General features: G+C 33.7%; 1 protein-coding gene across 2 annotated transcripts in view; it reads left to right on the top strand.

Moving 5' to 3' along the window:
• Positions 1-21,731, top strand: part of LOC149773776 (putative tRNA N6-adenosine threonylcarbamoyltransferase) — a 54,634-nt gene that overhangs the window by 7,612 nt on the left and 25,291 nt on the right. For both annotated transcript variants that reach the window (XM_089946017.1, XM_089946018.1), the window contains exons 3-10: positions 1,754-1,873; positions 3,846-3,947; positions 4,871-4,944; positions 8,821-8,916; positions 11,504-11,553; positions 18,384-18,462; positions 19,261-19,360; positions 19,798-19,854. In XM_089946017.1, the coding sequence (XP_089802143.1) occupies positions 1,754-1,873; positions 3,846-3,947; positions 4,871-4,944; positions 8,821-8,916; positions 11,504-11,553; positions 18,384-18,462; positions 19,261-19,360; positions 19,798-19,854 (678 nt within the window). The remainder of the gene's footprint in view (positions 1-1,753; positions 1,874-3,845; positions 3,948-4,870; positions 4,945-8,820; positions 8,917-11,503; positions 11,554-18,383; positions 18,463-19,260; positions 19,361-19,797; positions 19,855-21,731) is intronic.

Below are 21,731 nucleotides of genomic sequence, written 5' to 3'. Positions count from 1 at the left end.
AAGTAATACAGTTTTGACTGTACTTTATCTGCTTTGTGAAATATGTGGAATGAAAATTCCATAAGCAAGCTATGTGACATCCATTTTGAATAGTGTCTTCTTTCACATGTAGAACAAGTAGGAGAGATGAGCTGTCTTGCTAGTACATGGGGTGCAGATTCCTGACTGGTCCCATGGTTACTTCCTTAAAGATGAAGTTGAATGAGTTAATGCCTTGCTAATACCTACTGTCTGTGGAGTACATTTCTATGGAGTTTATTGACTTCAAGCTTTTGCATGTGATCACAGTAAAGAAGCATTTTGATGAAGTGCCACCAGAGAAGACCTTGGACTTTCTAAATGTTTTAAATTTTTCACCTTTATTGCATGTATTTTTACCTCCTATTTTACAATTATATTTTCTCTTGGATACCTTCTCTAGGAATATTTATGTCTTCACATTTGCTTTTTTTCTTTTAGAAGTATATAATTACTTATTGTGTCTTTGTTCTTAAAGCTTTCAGTAATTTTTGTTTAATTTTAATATTATAGCGAGTGTCAGTGATTTGGATTTTTAACATGGCTTTAACAATTTTTCAGTCATATTGCTACGATGTCTGCAGTGTGGCAGTTTATAGTGATGCCTAGCCCTAGCACTGGGGCATCATGACACAGACATGTAGTATGATGTCCCACCCAGTCACATTATCCTGACACCAGGCCGACCATTAACATTAACCTCTTAATGCTGAACACCACCTGAAGCATCTGTATGTATAATTTTGTAAGTTTTTGGTATGACTCGGCTGGGGATCAAACCTACCATCTCCCGCATCTGAGGCAGATGCTCTAACCACTAGGCCACCGGAGTGGTTAACATTATAGCCAGAATTCTGCTGATGTGTAGTTAAATGTAAGCATGTACACATACATACCTATTGCCCTGTATGACTGAATGGGTCTCTCTGACCTTCCCACTCAGTAAAACTTACATACCTATTGACCTGTATGACTGAATGGATCTCTCTAACCTCCCCACCCAGTAAAACTTACATACCTTTTGCCAAGTAGGAATGAATGGGTCTCTTTGACCTCCCCACCCAGTAAAACGTACATACCTATTGCCCTGTAGGAATGAATGGGTCTCTCTGACCTCCCCACCCAGTAAAACTTACATACCTATTGCCCTATATAACTGCATGGGTCTCTCTGACCTCCCTATCAAGTAAAACTTACATACCTTTTGCCCTTTAGGAATGAATGGATGTCTCTGACCTCCCCACTCAATAAAACATACAATCCTTATTGCCCAGTAGGAATGAATAGGTCTCTTTGACCTTCCCACCCAGTAAAACATACATACCTATTGCCCTGTAGGACTGAATTGTCTCTCTGACCTACCAACCTAGTAAAACATACATAACTATTGCCCAATAGGACTGAATGGGTCTCTCTGACCTCCCCACCCAGTAAAACATACATATCTCTTGCCCTATAGGATGGCATTTGTTTCTCTGACGTCCCTACCCAGTAAAACATGCTTGTACATTTATGTTGGGATGGTGATCATAACTCTGTGACTGTATGCTATGGAGGTGTGAAGGTCAATAAAAACTTGATCATTAGAGAGAGAGAGAGAAAGATGGAATAAAGACTGTTGATGAACTCTTAAAAGCTGTAATCTAGAAGAACCCTGCATTTTTCATCATATATTAAAATAATGGGATGATGCTTGTTTTGTGGACCAGACTGTATTTTAGTGTTCTTCTTCCAGGATTTCTCCCAAGGGACACGGCCAAACATCACCAAGCTTATGCCCTTGATGTCCTACAGAAAGCACTTGATGAAGCCAAGATCAAACCAGAGGACATAGATGTCATCTGCTACACCAAAGGTATTATTGTCTTTAATATTTTTCAAGCTTTGTTTTAGAACTATTCTTTTTTTATGCCAGCTGGGCAGTATTATCTGACAATGCATGTCAAGTACTCCATGACTGCTTGAATGGTAAAAGCTGGATGTGTATGTATGTGTGATTTAGATTTTTGATCTAGCTTTAACAATTTTTCAGTCATATCACTACATGACAGTTTATAGTGATGTCTAGCACTGGGGCACCATTCTGCAGACATGTAGCATGATGTCCCATCCAGTCACATTATCCTGACACCAAGCTGACCAGTCCTAACACTAACCTCTTATTGCAGAGTGCCAAGTGAGTCAGCTGTTAGTGCCATTTTTATAAGTCTTTGGTATGACTCAACCAGGGATCAAACTCATGACCTCCCGCAATCAAGGCTGATGCTCTAACCACTAGGCCACAGGAGCAGTCTATTGTTTAATGTCATTTATACCATTGTAGTATGTATATGTGTATATGTGTGATTTAATATGTCAGCACAATACTGGCTGCTCACTAAAAGGTAAAATTTGAATTTTGTAAAGATTAGAAGCTAAAATGTTAAGATATAAATTGAAGGAAAAAAAGACTTTACTCAGGAAAGGGGCTAATTTTTCAATTTTAGGATCATGTTTGTCTGAATTTATTTGATAAGTAATATTTAAAATGGCTACCAGAGACAGCTAAAAGCTTTCTAATATGATCTTCATAATCACTGGTTACACTCATTGTGATGGGTCATAAGTTTTCACATATTTTGTGCTTCTGTAAACTGAATTTCAATACCCAACTTAAAATATTTACTGTCTGTATTTGCTTATGTCACATTGCACAGAGCCAGATCTGCCATCATATAATGTGCCAATAAAACAGGGTCTGTGCAGTTTATTAGGAATAGTTAGTAGAACAAACAAAAGATAAACCTTGGTCTGCTTGCTCATCATTCAGTGGCAGATTAGGGTCTATGTTGCTAGCAGTTGGACTCAATTTATATGCAAGTACATGTATATATGGTAGCCATAATGTTCTGCCAGTCATAATTAAGTATTCAGATACCAAGGAATATGATTTTTTTTAAATTGTAAAAATATGAAAAGTGGTGCATGTGAAAATAAATGATCTTTTAATATATTTTACCAATGCAGGTAAGTACTAATTGTTTCAGACAGTACATGTAACTGTCAAAAAGAAATAATTTTCCATAGCTCCACACTTGTTTGAATGCAGTAATGTAGAACAACAAAAATGACTTCTCCATTTGGACTTTCATTAGTATAGTTATTATGTCCTAGTCCACTTAAGATGGGTATGGTGGCGTGCATGCATTTTGAGTGCTGAATGTAATCCAGAGAAATTTCTTTAAAATCTTACAAGCAAGATGCATGAACTGCAGTACCTATGTTTTTAATGGACTAGTCCTTTAGGAATATGACTAGTCATTTAGGAATATGACTAGTCCTTTAGGAATATGAATAGCCATTTAGGAATATGACTAGCCATTTAGGAATATGACTAGTCATTTAGGAATATGACTGACCATTTAGGAATATGACTTGCCATTTAGGAATATGACTAGAATATGACTAGCCATTTAGGAATATGACTAGTCATTTAGGAATATGACTAGCCATTTAGGAATATGAATAGCCATTTAGAAATATGACTAGTTCTTTAGAAATATGACTAGCCATTTAGGAATATGACTAGTCCTTTAGGAATATGACTAGCCATTTAGGAATATGACTAGTCCTTTAGGAATATGTCTAGCCATTTAGGAATATGAATAGCCATTTAGGAATATGAATAGCCATTTAGGAATACGACTAGCCATTAAATATTAAACAGGTAATTCTTGTCAGCCAGTAAAATTTGTAAATAAGGAAGATTTTCCGAAGTAAGAAGGATGCTTAAGATTATGACATTTTGACTAAAAAGTATTTTATTCATTGAATTTTATTATTTTCAGGACCAGGTATGGGAGCTCCTCTTGTTTCAACAGCCATTGTAGCCCGAACTGTTGCTCAACTCTGGCAGAAGCCAATCCTTGGGGTCAACCATTGTATAGGGCGTATCCTTTCATGTCTTGCATTTCAGTGAAATTCATGATCTCTTGTTCTATGAAAGAGTTCTTCATTGAAATTCTTTACAGAAAGTGCATGTTGAATATTAACACTGCAGATCTTTTGTTTAAATTCATGAAAATCTGAAATCTGGGCAGTTAAATCATTCTACCATTTCTCTAGCCCTGGACACATGATTTAGTTGGAGATCCTTTTGTTTTTTTTAACTAGACCTCCTTTGAATTATTACATTTCATAAAAATGAATTTAATTTTACTCTTCATAATATTTTATAAATAATTATGTTTCCTTCATTCTTTTTATAATGTAGGGATCATCTATAGTTGGTATGTTGCAAATATTTACCAAAGCATGAGGGAAGAGTTTTAACTCAAAGGCTTAAAAGTCTTTCCTCAGTCCTCTAACAAATATTTGCACATAGCAATGTATGGTCATTATTCTGATAGGATTAATTAGAAATTCATTATATACAAATTTCCTTAGAAAAAGAATATGATAAGAATGAAGAAACTTGTAATCAAGCAGCTGTTGCACATCTGGGTAAGCTGACATCACAAAATCGTGCTTAACCAGCTAAATTGGATCAATGATAAATAAATATTATAAAATTGGATCGATGATCAAGAATAAATATTATAAAATTGGATCAGTGATCAAGAATGAATATCATAAAATTGGATCGATGATCAAGAATAAATATTATAACATTGGATTGATCAAAAATAAATGTTATAAAATTGGACCGATCAAGAATAAATATGATAAAATTAGATCGATGATCAAGAATAAATATTATAAAATTGTATTGATGATCAAGAATAAATATTATAACTTTGGATCGATCAAAAATAAATGTTATAAAATTGGACCGATCAAGAATAAATATTATATTTATCTTAGCCTCGTATAGACATTGAGATGGGTCGTCTAATCACTGGAGCTGACAATCCCACTGTTCTTTATGTGAGTGGAGGGAATACTCAGGTAAAAAAACACCCTCTCTTCCTCACCTTCTTTAAATGGTTCAAAATGTTACTTACTAGTTATTCATGTACATGACAACTGTCTAGGAAGTGTTGGTTTTCTTGAGACTTGAAAATGTGTTGTGTCAGTTTGGGGACATGACCCTTATAAATAATGTACACTTGAGAATAAGTTATTTACTTGTATAAAGTGAATGAAGGAAAGGAAAATATTTATTTTCTTTTTAAGGTATTTAATGCACTTTCAAACCAAAAAATCACTGGTAGATCAAGCATTATCATCACAATATACACACATACATATGCATAGGCACACACCCATAATCACACCCACTTAGATATATAATAAAGTGTAAAAAATACAAAAAGTTTGTGTCTTTCAAATGCTTTGGACAATGGGATACAGTATTAACTTGTAGGTGCCGACTTTGGCACTCAGTAGTTTCTTCGTGTGTTTGAAGGTGATGCAGATCCCATTAGTATTAATCTTCTTCATGTGTTTGAAGGTGATGCAGATCCCATTAGTATTAATCTTCTTCATGTGTTTGAAGGTGATGCAGATCCCATTAGTATTAATCTTCTTTGTGTGTTTGAAGGTGATGCAGATCCCATTAGTATTAATCTTCTTCGTGTGTTTGAAGGTGATGCAGATCCCATTAGTATTAATCTTTGTACTCATAGAGACTGGATGGTTATGTTGCTCAAACTTCCCAGAAGATCTTGTTGCATTTTTCTCACCATTGAGAATGATCTTTTCTGGATTTGCCCTAATTTTGGGCAGGGGTGCTATATCAACTGATGTTGTGTACTCTGTAATGTTATATGGTGTTTGTAGTATGTGCAAAGTATAACCCTTACCTCTTTGCTTCACAAAGTCAAACTCCATCAAGTAAATGTTTGCTTGCTTTGCAGAGGGCTTGTTCATCACTATGTTTTAACATTTTGCATTCAAATATGAATCACACTCCCACAGTGCTCCTAACTTCATCATTCTAACCACAGAAAAAACCTGTTTTGCATTTTAAATATGAAGTAAAATTCAACCTCTAAATAATATTCCTGTTAATCACATATTTGTCAAAAATATAATAAAGATGGCTTAAACATTTTCATTTAAGGCTACAAAGTGTAACAACTTGATTTCTTCAACAGCCATGTCTGATTTATCTAATATATGAACTAGGTTGTTCCACTTCCTTTATCTATGCAAATTAACATAATAGCCTCTACCACAGCGATTCTCAAAGGACTAGCAAGCACCATGTCAGTCAGCTAATGTCAGTCAGTTATGTAATCTAATCATCTTTACCTTTAATCACCTCTATGACAATGAAATGTAGAAACTGTTCAGTTTTTCATTATCCTTGTATAGGAAGGTGTGAATCATGACTGTTTATACTTTAACTGGCTTCAGGTTACAGGCATATAACATGGTGTTGAGAAAGATCTCTCTCTGTCTCTCTCATAAAATTTACTGGAAATCATGTTTCTATCAATGTGATTGTCTTTGTGTGACATTTGGGCATCAGAAGTTTTTGTTTGTGACACAGGTATTTATTGAACACTTGGGGCAATTTGGGCATTTTTTTGTGACACAGGTATTTATTGAACATTTGGGGCAGTTTGGGCATCAAAAGTTTTTTTTTCATGTGACACATTGTGATCTTGCAGATATGTATTCAGCACTTGAGAGATAAGATTCTTCAATTTGTAACCAGTTAGACTTTTAACTTTAAAAATTTAACTACTGCTGGCTTTTTCCCCCATAAATTCGGTGGAGAGTTGGGGGAAAGACAACTTTAATGTATATTATTTGGTTCTGTATTTTTGAGTATTGATTGTACATTTAGGACCATTTTTCACATGATTGCTGATGTTCGATTGGACTCTGTTTATTCATTACACAAAATCAAACTGGATTTTTCTAAGTCTCCAGAAAGAATTTGACATGGATGTATTCCTATGTGAAACCAAACACATTCCCTGCCTTGATTTGAAATAAACACATACATGCTTTTGGAATTATAAAATCAATAATTAATCTTATATCATCACTGTCATTAAACTAATCAAAAACTGCCATTATGCTCATTTTACTCAGTTTTTGTACCAGTAGGCCTTTGACATTGATGGTAACTAATTCTTCTGAAATTTTTATTTGTTTTGAGACTAAATATTTATTGCCAGTAAGATGTTCACATTTTTTTAATGAGATTTTGTAATAATTTTCAGAAATCTTATGATAACAGAATTTGACAATTTTAAGGCAAGTTGACAAGTAAGTCAGTTAGTTCTAGCCAGTATGTTACATTTATAGGTATCCTTTCTAGTACTTTCATTGTTTTAAATTGACAGCTTAAGTCAGTTAGTTCTAGCCAGTATGTTACAGTTATAGGTACCTTTCTAGTACTTTCATTGTTTTAAATTGACAACTTAAGTCAGTTAGTTCTAGCCAGTATGTTACAGTTATAGGTACCTTTCTAGTACTTTCATTGTTTTAAATTGACAACTTAAGTCAGTTAGTTCTAGCCAGTATGTTACAGTTATAGGTACCTTTCTAGTACTTTCATTGTTTTAAATTGACAATGTAAGTCAGTTAGTTCTAGCCAGTATGTTACATTTATAGGTATCCTTTCTGGTACTTTCATTGTTTTAAATTGACAGCTTAAGTCAGTTAGCTCTAGCCAGTATGTTACATTTATAGGTATCCTTTCTAGTACTTTCATTGTTTTAAATTGACAATGTAAGTCAGTTAGCTCTAGCCAGTATGTTACATTTATAGGTATCCTTTCTAGTACTTTCATTGTTTTAAATTGACAAAGTAAGTTAGTTCTAGCCAGTATGTTACATTTATAGGTATCCTTTCTAGTACTTTCATTGTTTTAAATTGACAATGTAAGTCAGTTAGCTCTAGCCAGTATGTTACATTTATAGGTATCCTTTCTAGTACTTTCATTGTTTTAAATTGACAAATTAAGTCAGTTAGTTCTAGCCAGTATGTTACAGTTATAGGTATCCTTTCTAGTACTTTCATTGTTTTAAATTGACAGCTTAATAAGTCTTTTTATAAAATTCCTACATTGATGTGACCATCCATTTATTATTGATAATGAGATGGCCATCATAGTGGCAGTATCAGATCAATGATTAGCACCAATTTGTTTAAGGCCAGCAAGACGTCATCTTACGGTGAGAACCCCATCTTGATATGACCATTCATTTAGGAGTAGCGATAACATGATTTACAAGATGTCAGATTGGTATCATTCTCAATTAAGAACTGACTAGATATGAGGATAAATTTTCAGGTGAAAACCCCATGTTGACAGGTATTTCCTTTTAGGACGCATTGCAGTAAGAATATTTTCAAGATGGTGTAGATATTGGATGTCAGATCAGGACCATTTTCATTTAGGACAGTGTAGAAGTCTTTCATTGGAAATCCAATGTCAATATGATAAGCCAAGAAGAGTAGACATATGAAGATTTTTAAGATGGACACCAGGACACCTATATTTGAGGTCATATTTAGACCATTTTCATTTAGAATCAACTAGTTTTCCTGGGTTCTTCCTCCACCATTAATACTGGCTGCCTTGTATAGTCTATCTTGTGCTGAAACATGGCATTAAACCCTACAACAACAACAATGACAACATAGGTACCCAATACTGTGTGATGGTTGTAGACTTTTGCATTTGGTGGAATTGGATTTGAAATGAAAACTGGTTTGGTAGTCAATGTGTCATGTAAATTAGTAATGTAACTTTCACAGTCAAACTGAATACCAATAAAAGTTTAATACAGTTCTTGTAGTGATGACATAAGGTTCTATTTTATGTTGTTGATATTGTAACAAATTCGCTCTTTGATGCAGGTTATTGCCTATCTTGAACAACGATATAGAATCTTTGGGGAGACAATTGACATTGCCGTTGGAAATTGTCTGGACAGATTTGCAAGAGTATTGAAGGTATGACTAAACAACTATGCATGAAATATTTACTTGGCCGATACTTTCAGTTTCTGCTTTAAGGTTGCATTTATATAAATATAGTACATGTAGTAAAATGTTAATAGGTTATCATGGTTTGTCATGTAATGAATTATTTGCAAGTTGAAACATAAGTATACGAATATTGTGAATCATGAATATTCTTTATACTAAAACATTTTATCTTGCTACACATTTTAACACCAAAAAATCATCAAATTAGTTTTCTGATTCTATTGTGCAATGAAATTTCATTATATACATATTTGTAGAAGATGCTGATAGGATTTTGTGCAGTACTTTTCTTTGTATTGTGTATATTTGGCTCTGAGTTTAACTTAGTTGTCATACTTAGACATACTAATTATTGTCAATTTTGACCTTATGCAAGGCGCTGTCTTATAAATTATTAATGTGCAAGTATGTATGCCAATGTGTGTTAGTGTGTGTGTGTTTGTGTATGTGTGTAGATACAATTAACAGTATCATTTGCAGCTACTTGCTGCTATTAGTGAATTTATAAGTGATATACATGATAATAGCTACAGTGCAAACATTGTTTAAAGTTCTTGGATTCAAATCTTTTATCTATGGTAAAGTCTGCAACAAGGGGAGTGTGGAAGGACATCAGCTCTGGCAAGGGCATAAGTCCAGCATTGTATAAATTTCTCATATAGTAAGAAATTTAATAATAACCAAATTTAAAAATGGCAACATGACTTAGCATTCTAGTTTGCTGACCTAGTGAGCAACTATAGTCAGCACCTCAGTTTGCAGTGCAAAAGAGAATGTTCACACTCTGATTTTGTTCCATTATATATGACTGTGAAACTTCATTGGTCAGCTTGCTGGAGTCCATGTCCTTCCACATCCTTATTAACACAAACTTGACTATAGTTAAGAAACTAAAAACCTGAAAACTTTGAAAAAAGTTTTGACCCATAGCTGTTATTGTTGGTATGCTTCAACTTAAAAACTCCTACACTATTATATAGGTAGTTATTGTTCATCCCCATCTCAGAGTTGAACCAGTTCTGCTTGTTATTCACCTATCATTTTACCTGTACATACCAGCAGTGTGAAACTCACTAAAAAATCCTGTAAGCCCTTAGAGCCAGTAACCTGAAAATGCTACTGGTCTTGTCCATAACAACTGGTCCTACATTTCATCATAGAAGAAGACAAAATGTAGTCACTGACTCAAATGGAAAATGCAGCTAGACACGCACGTGCACAAACACACACACACACACACACACACTTTTGATTTTGATAACGAAAAATGAAACCTAAAAATGAGATATTTGTCTCACAGTTATATTTATTAAATTTATTAAATTCTGTGGAACATGACCACTGTTTACTGACCAGGACAATGCTGCTTCCTATCCAAATCCAAACATAACTCATCCAGAGGCAGGGCATCAGAATCTGTTGCTACCATTGATCATCACTGTGAATCTAAGAATAAGAATCCCCTATCATTGTCTTGTCATCAGTGACCTTATCAGAACCAGACCAGCCTCAAAAGACACAAACTGGTATCTAGAGTGCAGTTGCCCATGAACTTAGGTCTGCATAAAGATGATTTCCAGTAGTGGACTGCTGGGACTGTAACAGGTGCATCCATATCATCAAATTGAATAGCACTGTCATGACCTTAACATGGATCCTCTTTCTATATTCCGCTTGAATTCTGTAACTTGTATATTTTTAAACTTTCGCTTTTGTTTGATAGTGTCATATTCCTTTAGACTAGTTTTGTTCTCCATGGTTGTGTTTGGTTTCTAACCTTTGGTGGCTTCCATGTAAATGTTCACTTTGAAAATTGGAACTAGCATGCGACATCCAACATCACATAGATACTAAAGAGCTTTTAACTGGATTTACAAGTGTATTGAACACAGACTGCATGCAAGTGTATTGAACACAGACTACATGCAAGTGTACTGAACACAGACTACATGCATGTGTATTGAACACAGACTACATGCAAGTGTATTGAACACAGACTACATGCAAGTGTACAAGTGTATTGAACACAGACTACATGCAAGTGTATTAAACACAGATTACATGCAAGTGTATTGAACACAGACTACATGCAAGTGTACAAGTGTATTGAACACAGACTACATGCAAGTGTATTAAACACAGACAACATGAGATTTATTTATAATCTTATCTCACCCAGATTCATGAGTGGTCATCAGAAACAATTAGTGCTATTTATTTGTCACATGGCTTTTATTCTTTCTTTTAATACCATAAGAGATAGATGAAAATATGTAGATTAAATTTACCAAAAAATTCAACTGGTCAGATGAACTGGCTACTTATTTTATGCTGCAGTACGTTGTGAAATTAACTGGCATAACATGGGTGGGTCAGTGGCAATTTGCAGCATACCAATCCCCCCACCCTTTAAACTATGCGCATGTCTCCAAAAGAGGATGTAACTTAGTCATAATATATTGCCCCTTACAGAATCTTATTCAGTCAATTGTCTTAGTGTATATAAAGATTTCAAGACAAGATTCCAAGCATGGATATTGCTCTGTTTCAGCTTTCAAATGACCCCAGCCCTGGATACAACATTGAGCAGCTTGCCAAAAAGTAAGTGGAGAAAACAAATATAACTATAAAGGTTACTTTTTATCAAGGGTGTTCAGACAGGACTGGTAGTTATGGCAGTTGCTGCCACAAAATTTGTCTGAATATGATATGGATACAAAACAAAAAGAAAAGTGAGAAACAAAATACTGTTTAATTTTATGTGTAATGAAATGCTTATCAAATTAGAGTTATATGTATTAAACAAATCCACCAGAAAGCATTATTATTGCCTTGATTGTTAAAAATTTGTTTTGTTTAAAGTAACTTTATTTACTTGCCTCTCCAATAATAATTTTTCTTTTGATGCCTCAGAAATCTTTCTTACACAAAATTTTGTGCACAAGTAACACCTAAATTATGGGAAATCATAACAGATTGAAGAGAATTTTATACAGTAAAACCTGTTATGAATGACCTCAGCTATGAGGGACCCTCTGCCATTTCTGACCACAATCATAATGCAATGATCGATTTTATTATATAAATGCTCTATCATGAGCAACCACCTGCTGAACATGACCAGTGACCATGATGTCTTGGTAAAATATGCATTTTGACATTGCAATGAATGATCACATTGGTAAAACAGGAATAAACTCTGCCAACCTTTATTTAATCTCTGTAACAGTTACCTCATAGCGTTCCAGAAAAAATTTGGCTATCAATATCTGAAATTTTGTTGGTATGCTTATAGAGTTACATATTTTCTTTTGTAAACTAGACTACTAAAGTACATGTAGTCTTAGCCTGGTTTCTGGCCTTATCATAGCTACTGCCCATATGTATGAGTAAGACCCACTATCCAGTCCCATGAGCAATCATATCATTAGAACAGAGACAGACATCACTGACCTTTATGTAATCATTGATAACAATGCTGGAATATTGTTCTGATAAAAACAAACATAAAAAAAACAAAACAAATATTTAAAAAAAATGTATTCTGGCTGCTGGTTTGTATATAGTGACAGATGGTACAGTCCATAAACCAGGCTAATGTAAATGTCGTTTATTGCCATTGTAGTGTCGAAATAAAGGTGGTGGTCATGTATATTGTTTTGTCATTAGAGTTAATCCATATTGTCTGGGGGTGACTAAAGTCTTTGTCTATTAAACCAGCAAGTCAGAATTGTTTGCGGAATTTGATTGTTAGACTTGTGATGTTTGTAATTTTTGTGCCTGATGTTGCGGTGATTACTTCCTAGTCACCAAGCTGTTATCTATTCAAGTTGGTGCAACTAGGTTACACACTTTGTTTATAGAGTTAATCCATGTATGAATTAAGCCATTGAGTTTTGTCTCTGAGTAAATGATTCTGTTTATGGATCAGATAACTGTTTCTTTTTATTCCATTAATTGTTAGATATGCAATGCACATGTATAGATTTTTCATATTTTCCCAAAGCCTTTATAGTTAAAACTGCAGTTGATGTTACAAATGAGCACTAATAATGTTAAACCTAGTACTGTACCTTAATAACAATGGAAGAGCCTCCAACTAGAAAGAGACAAATTTGAACACTGTAGAAAATAATTATTGTAACTGAAAGAAGTGAAAAGGATCAGACCACATCAGTAAAACAAATTTAGGGTGTTATAAAGGAAAAGGAATAATTCTGAAATGATTTCATTAGCTAATACATGTACACGTGATCTTAAGATTTATATGTGATTGTATGTATAATAATAAAAGTATATCTTTATTGCAATATAATTTTGTTTTCAGATGAATGCATACAATATTAAAGCAAGAACTATTAATAAATAATAGAATATATGTACAGTGATTTTTCCTTGAATTGTTCTGAAACTGGACATTGGAAATGGGTCTTTTTGTACAAACCTGTTATGAGAGACCCACTATCTTGAGATCTTTTTGTTGACAGAAGGGTTGGTCTCTCATAATAGGTTTTACTGTAACATCCATTCATATGAAACAGCATGCATTCACATGATATGGCATGCATTCATTATATGACATGCATTCATATGATATGGCATGTATTCATTATATGGCATGCATTCATATGATATGGCATGCATTCATTATATGACATGCATTCATATGATATGGCATGCATTCATTATATGACATGCATTCATATGATATGGCATGCATTCATTATATGACATGCATTCATATGATATGGCATGCATTCATATGATATGGCATGCATTCATTATATGACATGCATTCATATGATATGGCATGCATTCATATGATATGGCATGCATTCATTATATGACATGCATTCATATGATATGGCATGCATTCATTATATGACATGCATTCATATGATATGGCATGCATTCATTATATGGCATGCATTCATTATATGACATGCATTCATATGATATGGCATGCATTCATTATATGACGTGCATTCACATGATATGGCATGCATTCATTATATGACATGCATTCATATGATATTGCATGCATTCATATGATATGGCATGCATTCATATGATATGGCATGCTTTCATTATATGACATGCATTCATATGATATGGCATGCATTCATTATATGACATGCATTCATATGATATGGCATGCATTCATTATATCACATGCATTCATATGATATGGCATGCATTCATTATATGACATGCATTCACATGATATGGCATGCATTCATTATATGACATGCATTCATATGATATGGCATGCATTCATATGATATGGCATGCTTTCATTATATGACATGCATTCATATGATATGGCATGCATTCATTATATGGCATGCATTCATTATATGGCATGCATTCATTATATGGCATGCATTCATATGATATTGCATGCATTCATATGATATGGCTTGCATTCATATGATATGGCATGCTTTCATTATGACATGCATTCATATGATATGGCATGCATTCATTATATGGCATGCATTCATATGATATGGCATGCATTCATATGATATGGCATGCATTCACATGATATGGCATGCATTCGTTATATGGCATGCATTCATTATATGGCATGCATTCTTATGATATGGCATATATTCATTATATGACATGCATTCATATGATATGGCATGCATTCATTATATGACATGCATTCATATGATATGGCATGCACTCATGATACAACATGCATTCATATGATACTTCATGTATTCATATGATTCAACATGTATTCATATGATAACATGTATTATTATGATATGGCATTCATTCATATATAGCATGTATTCATTTGATATGACATGATTCATATATGACATACATTCATATGATACAACATGTATTCATATTATATGGCCTCCATGCATGATACTTCACATATTCATATGATAAAACATGTATTCATTATATTACATGCATTCATATGATATGGCATACATTCATATGATGTGACATGCATTCATATGATAAAACATACATTCACTATATGACATGCATTCATATGATACAACAGGCTTTCATATGATATGCCATACATTCATATGATGTGGCATACATTCATATGATAAAACATGCATTCATATATGATATGCATTCATATGATATCTCATGCATTCATATGATACAACAGGTGTTCATATGATATGGCATGCCTTTATATGATATGGCATGCATTCATTTGATATGGCATGCATTCATATATGACATGCATTCATATGATATCTCATGCATTCATATGATACAACTGGCATTCATACGATATGGCATGCATTCATATATGACATGCATTCATATATGACATACATTCATATGTTATGGCATACATTAATATGATATGGCAAGCATTCATATGTGAGATGTATGATATTGCATGCATTCATATGATATGGCATGCATTCATATGATACAACATGTATTCATATGATACAAAATGTATTCATATGATACAACATGCATCATATAATATGACATGCATTCTTATGATATAGCATGTATTCATTATATGACATGAATTCATATGATATCTCATGCATTCATATGATATGGCATGCATTCATATATGACATGCATTCATATGATATAGCATGCATTCATATATGACATGCATTCATATATGACAAAATGTATTCATATGATACAACATGCATCATATAATATGACATGCATTCTTATGATATAGCATGTATTCATTATATGACATGAATTCATATGATATCTCATGCATTCATATGATATGGCATGCATTCATATATGACATGCATTCATATGATATAGCATGCATTCATATATGACATGCATTCATATATGACATGCATTCATACGATATCTCGTGCATTCATATGATATGGCATGCATTCATATGATATAACATGTATTCATATGATATGGCATGCATTCATATGATATGGCATGCATTTATATATGACATACATTCATATGATATGGCACACCGCTCCTGTGGCCTAGTGGATAGAGCATCTGTCTTGGATGTGGGAGTTTGTGGGTGCAATTCCCGGCCGAGTCATACCAAAAACTTGCAAAAATGGTACCAACAGCTGTTTCGCATGGCGCTCAGCATTAGGAGGTTAGTGTTAGGACTGGTCGGCCTGGTGTCAGGATAATGTGACTGTGTGTTACATCATGCTACATGTCTGCAGCACGATGTCTCAGTGCTAGACATCGCTATAAACTGCCACGCTGCAGACATCGTAGCGATATAACTGATTTGTTTTTAAAAGCTACGTTAAAAATCTAAATCACACACTGATGGCATGCATTCATATGATATTGAATGCATTCATATGATATGGCATGCATTCATATTATACAACATCTATCCATATGATACAACATGCATTCATATGATATGGCATACATTCATATGATATAGCATGCATTCATATGATATGACATGCATTCATTATATGACATGCATTCATATGATATGATATGCATTCAAATGATACAACATGTATTCATATGATACAACATGTATTTATATGATATGACATGCATTCATTATATGACATGCATTCATATGATATGATATGCATTCAAATGATACAACATGTATTCATATGATACAACATGTATTTATATGATATGGCATGCATTCATTATGTGACATGCATTCATATGGCATGCATTCATACATGACATGCATTCATTTGGCATGCTTTCATGATAATACAGGCATTCATATTATATGACATACAATCATATGATATGAATTGCATACATGTAATGCAACATGCATTCATATAATAATGTCATACATTGATATGATATGATGTGCATTCATATAATGCATTAATTTATTATATGCTCATTTTTTTCTCCGTTAATTTTACATTATCAGAATCGTTCAATATTTTACGATATTGCACACCTTCATACTGCACCGACGATCAGGACATGTGTGCCCAGTAGTGTATTAGGAACTACATTGTAAACAAATCATGTACATTCACATAGTAGGCACAATACATTTTTGTTGATTAAATTTGTTCTGAATGAACTAAAGCAGATGTTTCATGGACTGCAACATACCAACTGTTTTGCTACATTCCATATTAACTTTTTGATACATTGTTTCAGATTTTGCGATAGACACCAGATTTCATAAAATTGCTTGGTACCTACAAATAACATGCAAGCAATAAAGGCATAAACTGTCTCCTTTAGCTGGTAATAAGTTTTACATCCAGAATTTCCTCAAAATGTACTTTCTTAGTTCTGCAAATCCGAATTACATGAGCCATGTCATGAGTTCTCAAGCTTGATTACACATTTCGGAATTGTACTGTAATTACGACTATATTCCAAGTGCAATTAGATCTTCCTTACAGCACTAAAAATGAAATAAGCATTAAATTCCATAGCGTCTTTTTGATAATTGCAAATGAAAGACTTCATATTTTTCCCACATTATGATTTCAAACATTCAATGACAGAAATAGAAACACATTTGCAGATGTCATCATGCTTCTCCCTAGCTTATTCAGTCCTGTGTATTTCATGTGGAATTGTCACATACAAATCCAGTCGATAATCATGAAATTTCGTAGAATCAAAAAAAATACCAAAATCTATTAATTCCAGATCAAATGGAAAAGTTGTTGCAGTGCACATTCATTCACAATATGACTCCAAATTTCAATTTTAACTAGACACACCATTTTCTTTCGAAAGTTATGACGAATGTGTGACTAAGTTCAAATTTATCTGGGCGGAGTTATGTGCATAGTAATAATGTTCATGTTGTGTAATGATGAATATGCGCATGTATATTTAGTTTGGAATACAGCATACATTCATTTACGTTGTTTATTGTAGTGTATTTTGTCTATATAATTAAGCCTTAGGTAGAATAAAAAAATGAGCATATAATAAAAAGGTTATTGCATTTGTATGGAAAAATATGAACTCATTTTGTCAGATGGATATACTGCACTCCCAAGGTCATGCAGTATTCCATCCAAAAACTCGTTCATATTTTCCCATACAAATGAAGTAACCTATAAATGTGACATGCATTATGGCAATTTGAAAAGCTTTAATATTTATTGTGTAGTTGCTGCAACATCTTTTTAACTTGTAAAGTCAACTTATAGCCCATACTTCAGCATCACTCTTAGTAGTCATCAGAAATGAAGATCATGCAATTCTGAGATTGAATTTAAAGTATCAACCAATCAGAAATTAGTGATGTCTTATGCAATTGGTGACAACAAAATTTTAAGCTCAGACTCAAGCTGAAGTTTTATAATTTCCAGGCCTGAATTTACCTCTGTGAACCAGTCAGCAGAATTATATCATTTGATATTTTCCCCATTGTGAATATATTTTTATTTGCCAGAACAATTTAAGTATATTTCAGCTAGATATTTATATCATATTTTTTCTTTTTGTAGAGGGAAGAAATTTCTAGAACTTCCATATGCAGTGAAGGGAATGGATGTTTCTTTTTCTGGCTTATTGTCATACATTGAGGTAAGACTGAAATGTTGATGGTGTTAGACATTAACTAGTGGTGCTATACATTGACTAGTGGTAAGGGAGGGTCTTTTGGGGTCTTTATACATAGACTTGAAAGAAAACATGATTTGTGCTTTCTTTTTACAAAAGATGGAAGTCATTGATATGCTATTCTCATCATGTCAACAAATATGGAATCCAGCATGATTCATTTGCAGATTTTGAGGTTCATAAATTAAATATTTATTTCTATGTGGTTATAATGATATAAACTTTAGTGATATTTCAGTATCTATTGCCACAAGGATGTGAATGAAGGTGTTATTGTCACAAGTTGAGTGTTCTGCCACATAATTTTGGCAGGAAGACTACTACTGTTGATTCCAACTGCAAACTGCACAGACCCAGATCTGCTATCGCATAATGCACATGCTGATCTGAATCTTTGCAGTTTGTTAGGAGTAATGAACAAACAGCATAGTAGACCTTGATGTGCCAATGAATTGTGTGATGGCATGTCAGGGTTTGTGTTATTTGCAACTGGACATTTTAAGCAGTTATATATGGCATTTATGCCCTCAAATCCTCAGATAAATGACTCGTAAACAGTTTTTTTTTTATGAAACATTTTCTCTTGAGAAACATGAACATTTAATTCTTTGAGGCACATAGAGCATAATGGAATCATGACAGTGTTCTATGTTTCCAAATAGTTTATAATGAATTGCATCAGAATTGATATTTAACCACTCAGAAAACATGTTGCATGTACATTAGCAGGTGTGTCAAAATTGATTTTTTATCTCTGCACAGGAGAAGGCACCAGGATTGATAGAGAGTGGAGAATATACTCCAGAAGATCTATGCTTTTCCCTCCAAGAAACAGTATTTGCTATGCTTATAGAAATTACAGGTGAAAATATTTATCATTAATTTATTCATTCTTTTGTAATCAAAGTTTCTATTTTAACCCAGAGATAACAGTTCTAAATCCTTTAGTGCAGAGGTCATTCATTTTATTCCTCAGGAAAAAATGAACCTTCATGAAATAACCACTTTATTTTTCTTTGATAAACATATACAAGAAAATTGATATAATTTAACATACCTCAGTTATCATTAACAGTATGAAAGAAATATATGATCCATTCTGTATATTTTGTTTTAACAGCTTAACTACAGGCTTTGATGTTACTAAAGTTGTTATGCTGGAAAGCATGATCAAATTCAAATTATTACACCTTTATTTTGTATTCTTGATGAACTTTTTTTGAGTACAATCTATATTTCATTCCTATGCACAAAGCATTACAATTCAGTTGAAAGAATGTAATATTTCTATTATAACAGAGCGTGCCATGGCTCACTGTGGTTCCGAGGAGGTACTCATAGTGGGAGGGGTAGGATGTAAGTATTTTTTGGAACACCTGGTTCTCAAGTTCTTGCCACATACTTTAATATCTGGATAATAAGCATATGTGCTTATGTTTTTAAATTAGCAAATATCGTAATTGCTTATTTTCAGTATTTCAACATCTAAATGGATCAAAATATGACTGATTGCAAGATATTGATATTTATGCTTATCAGACAGACCTTACAGAATAAAATGACTGGCCAATTAAAGGAAGGAATGATAGTAAAAGGATACATAGTTATGATACACATGCTGATCATGTAATTAGAAACAAAGTAATTATTCAGAAGTGCGGATATCATGATCTAATTAAAATCAAGGTTTCCAACATGATGGAGCTGTGATAGACTAAGATATATTTTGTTGACTTTGTTGATTCACAAGTTGAATGAGAGTTTTCATCTATTATGTTGATTAACCAATTGAATTAGAACTTTCACATGTATGAAGATAAAAAACATTCTTGGAATATAACCTTTCTAATGAATTGTATGGATGTTTGTGTGCCACAGAAATACTTGAATGCCCACATGCACCGGATTTCCATATGTGCAGAAATACTGGAAGGCCTGTATGCACTTATTTCCACATATGCAGAAACTCTTAAAGGAGACCAGAAACCAATGGAAATATAGAATAATAATAAAAGTACTATAGCAGAAAACCTTATTCTGAAGTATCATCTGCGACCGTAATGCCAATATTTAAATATTGGCCTATCTTCTAGGAGCTGAATTTCCGTGACCTCGTATGCAAAATTTCCGCGCCTATTCGGTTACTTTCGGGACGTGACGTCATAGTAGCGACTCCAGCAGCCCAAGTGGGAGTTGCCAGAGTAAAAGACAATACCGTTTTGCGTTGCTTACGGGTGTAATAGAACATTAAGAAAAGCCTGTTGACATAAAAAAAAAATCTTTTCCGAAAGATAAAGGCATAATGAAAGAATGGGTACATTATTACAAACGAGTCGAATTCAAAGCAACACCATACAGCACTATGTGCTCATTACATTTCTAAAGGAATGTTACGAGAGGGATCATGAAAAAATAGCAGCTCAAAGATACGCAAATGCTAGGCCTAGACTAAAAGTTGGCGCTGTTCCAGACATACCTTTGGACATTTTAAATCCTGGGAAAAGTGTTAAATGTGTGAGTTACGAAAACAGGCAGAAAGACGAGTAAGTGACCACAAAATGCAACAATCAATCCACACATCTTTTATCTAATAACAGCAGTGCTAAAAACAAATCTGATAGCCCGACACCCTGGGCCCCTTCTGGTTTTAGTTCCGGCCCATCCTGTATTCAAAGTGAGGTGCCCGTCTGGCTTGTCGAAACAAAAATTGTTTGCCTGAGGAAACTTTGATTGCGCTGGTGAAATGAATAAATGTATTTTCAAGATGTTGACATACATGCCTTAACACGGCACAATCTAAATCAAATCACCACTGTCCTAGGTGAAATTTAGATTTGATTTTAATCAAATGGAAACTTTTCTAAAAATAAGATTCTAAACCTGTCGTGTTTCAAGAAAACACGATTTTCAGTAATCTTATAAAAATTAAAAAATTTAAAAAAATGCATTGTATACATGTAGTATGCATAAACGGTAATCTGTAATAATTGGAACTGATATAAAACTATTCCTTGGGCAGTTTAAAAAGCAGCGATTAAAAAAAAGGAGGTCAAAGTTTCACATTAACTGTCTAATAGAACGGGGGGGGGGGAGTATTGTACCCCCCCCCGCCCCAATGTGCGACCGCCCATTTGACGTGCCTTTTCTCCCTGTGATACGCCTTATTATTCCCCCATGACAAGCCCCTTTTGCATATTCTGGTCAGTTCTGGCTAAATTGCAAAATAGCTAAAG

The sequence above is a fragment of the Sinohyriopsis cumingii genome, unplaced genomic scaffold, assembly GCF_028554795.1.
Source record: "Sinohyriopsis cumingii isolate HCF-2022 unplaced genomic scaffold, ASM2855479v2 utg000573l, whole genome shotgun sequence".
Lineage (NCBI taxonomy): Eukaryota > Metazoa > Mollusca > Bivalvia > Unionida > Unionidae > Sinohyriopsis > Sinohyriopsis cumingii.
Note: the sequence above shows the minus strand (reverse complement) of the source record. Positions and strands in the feature narration are given on the sequence as shown.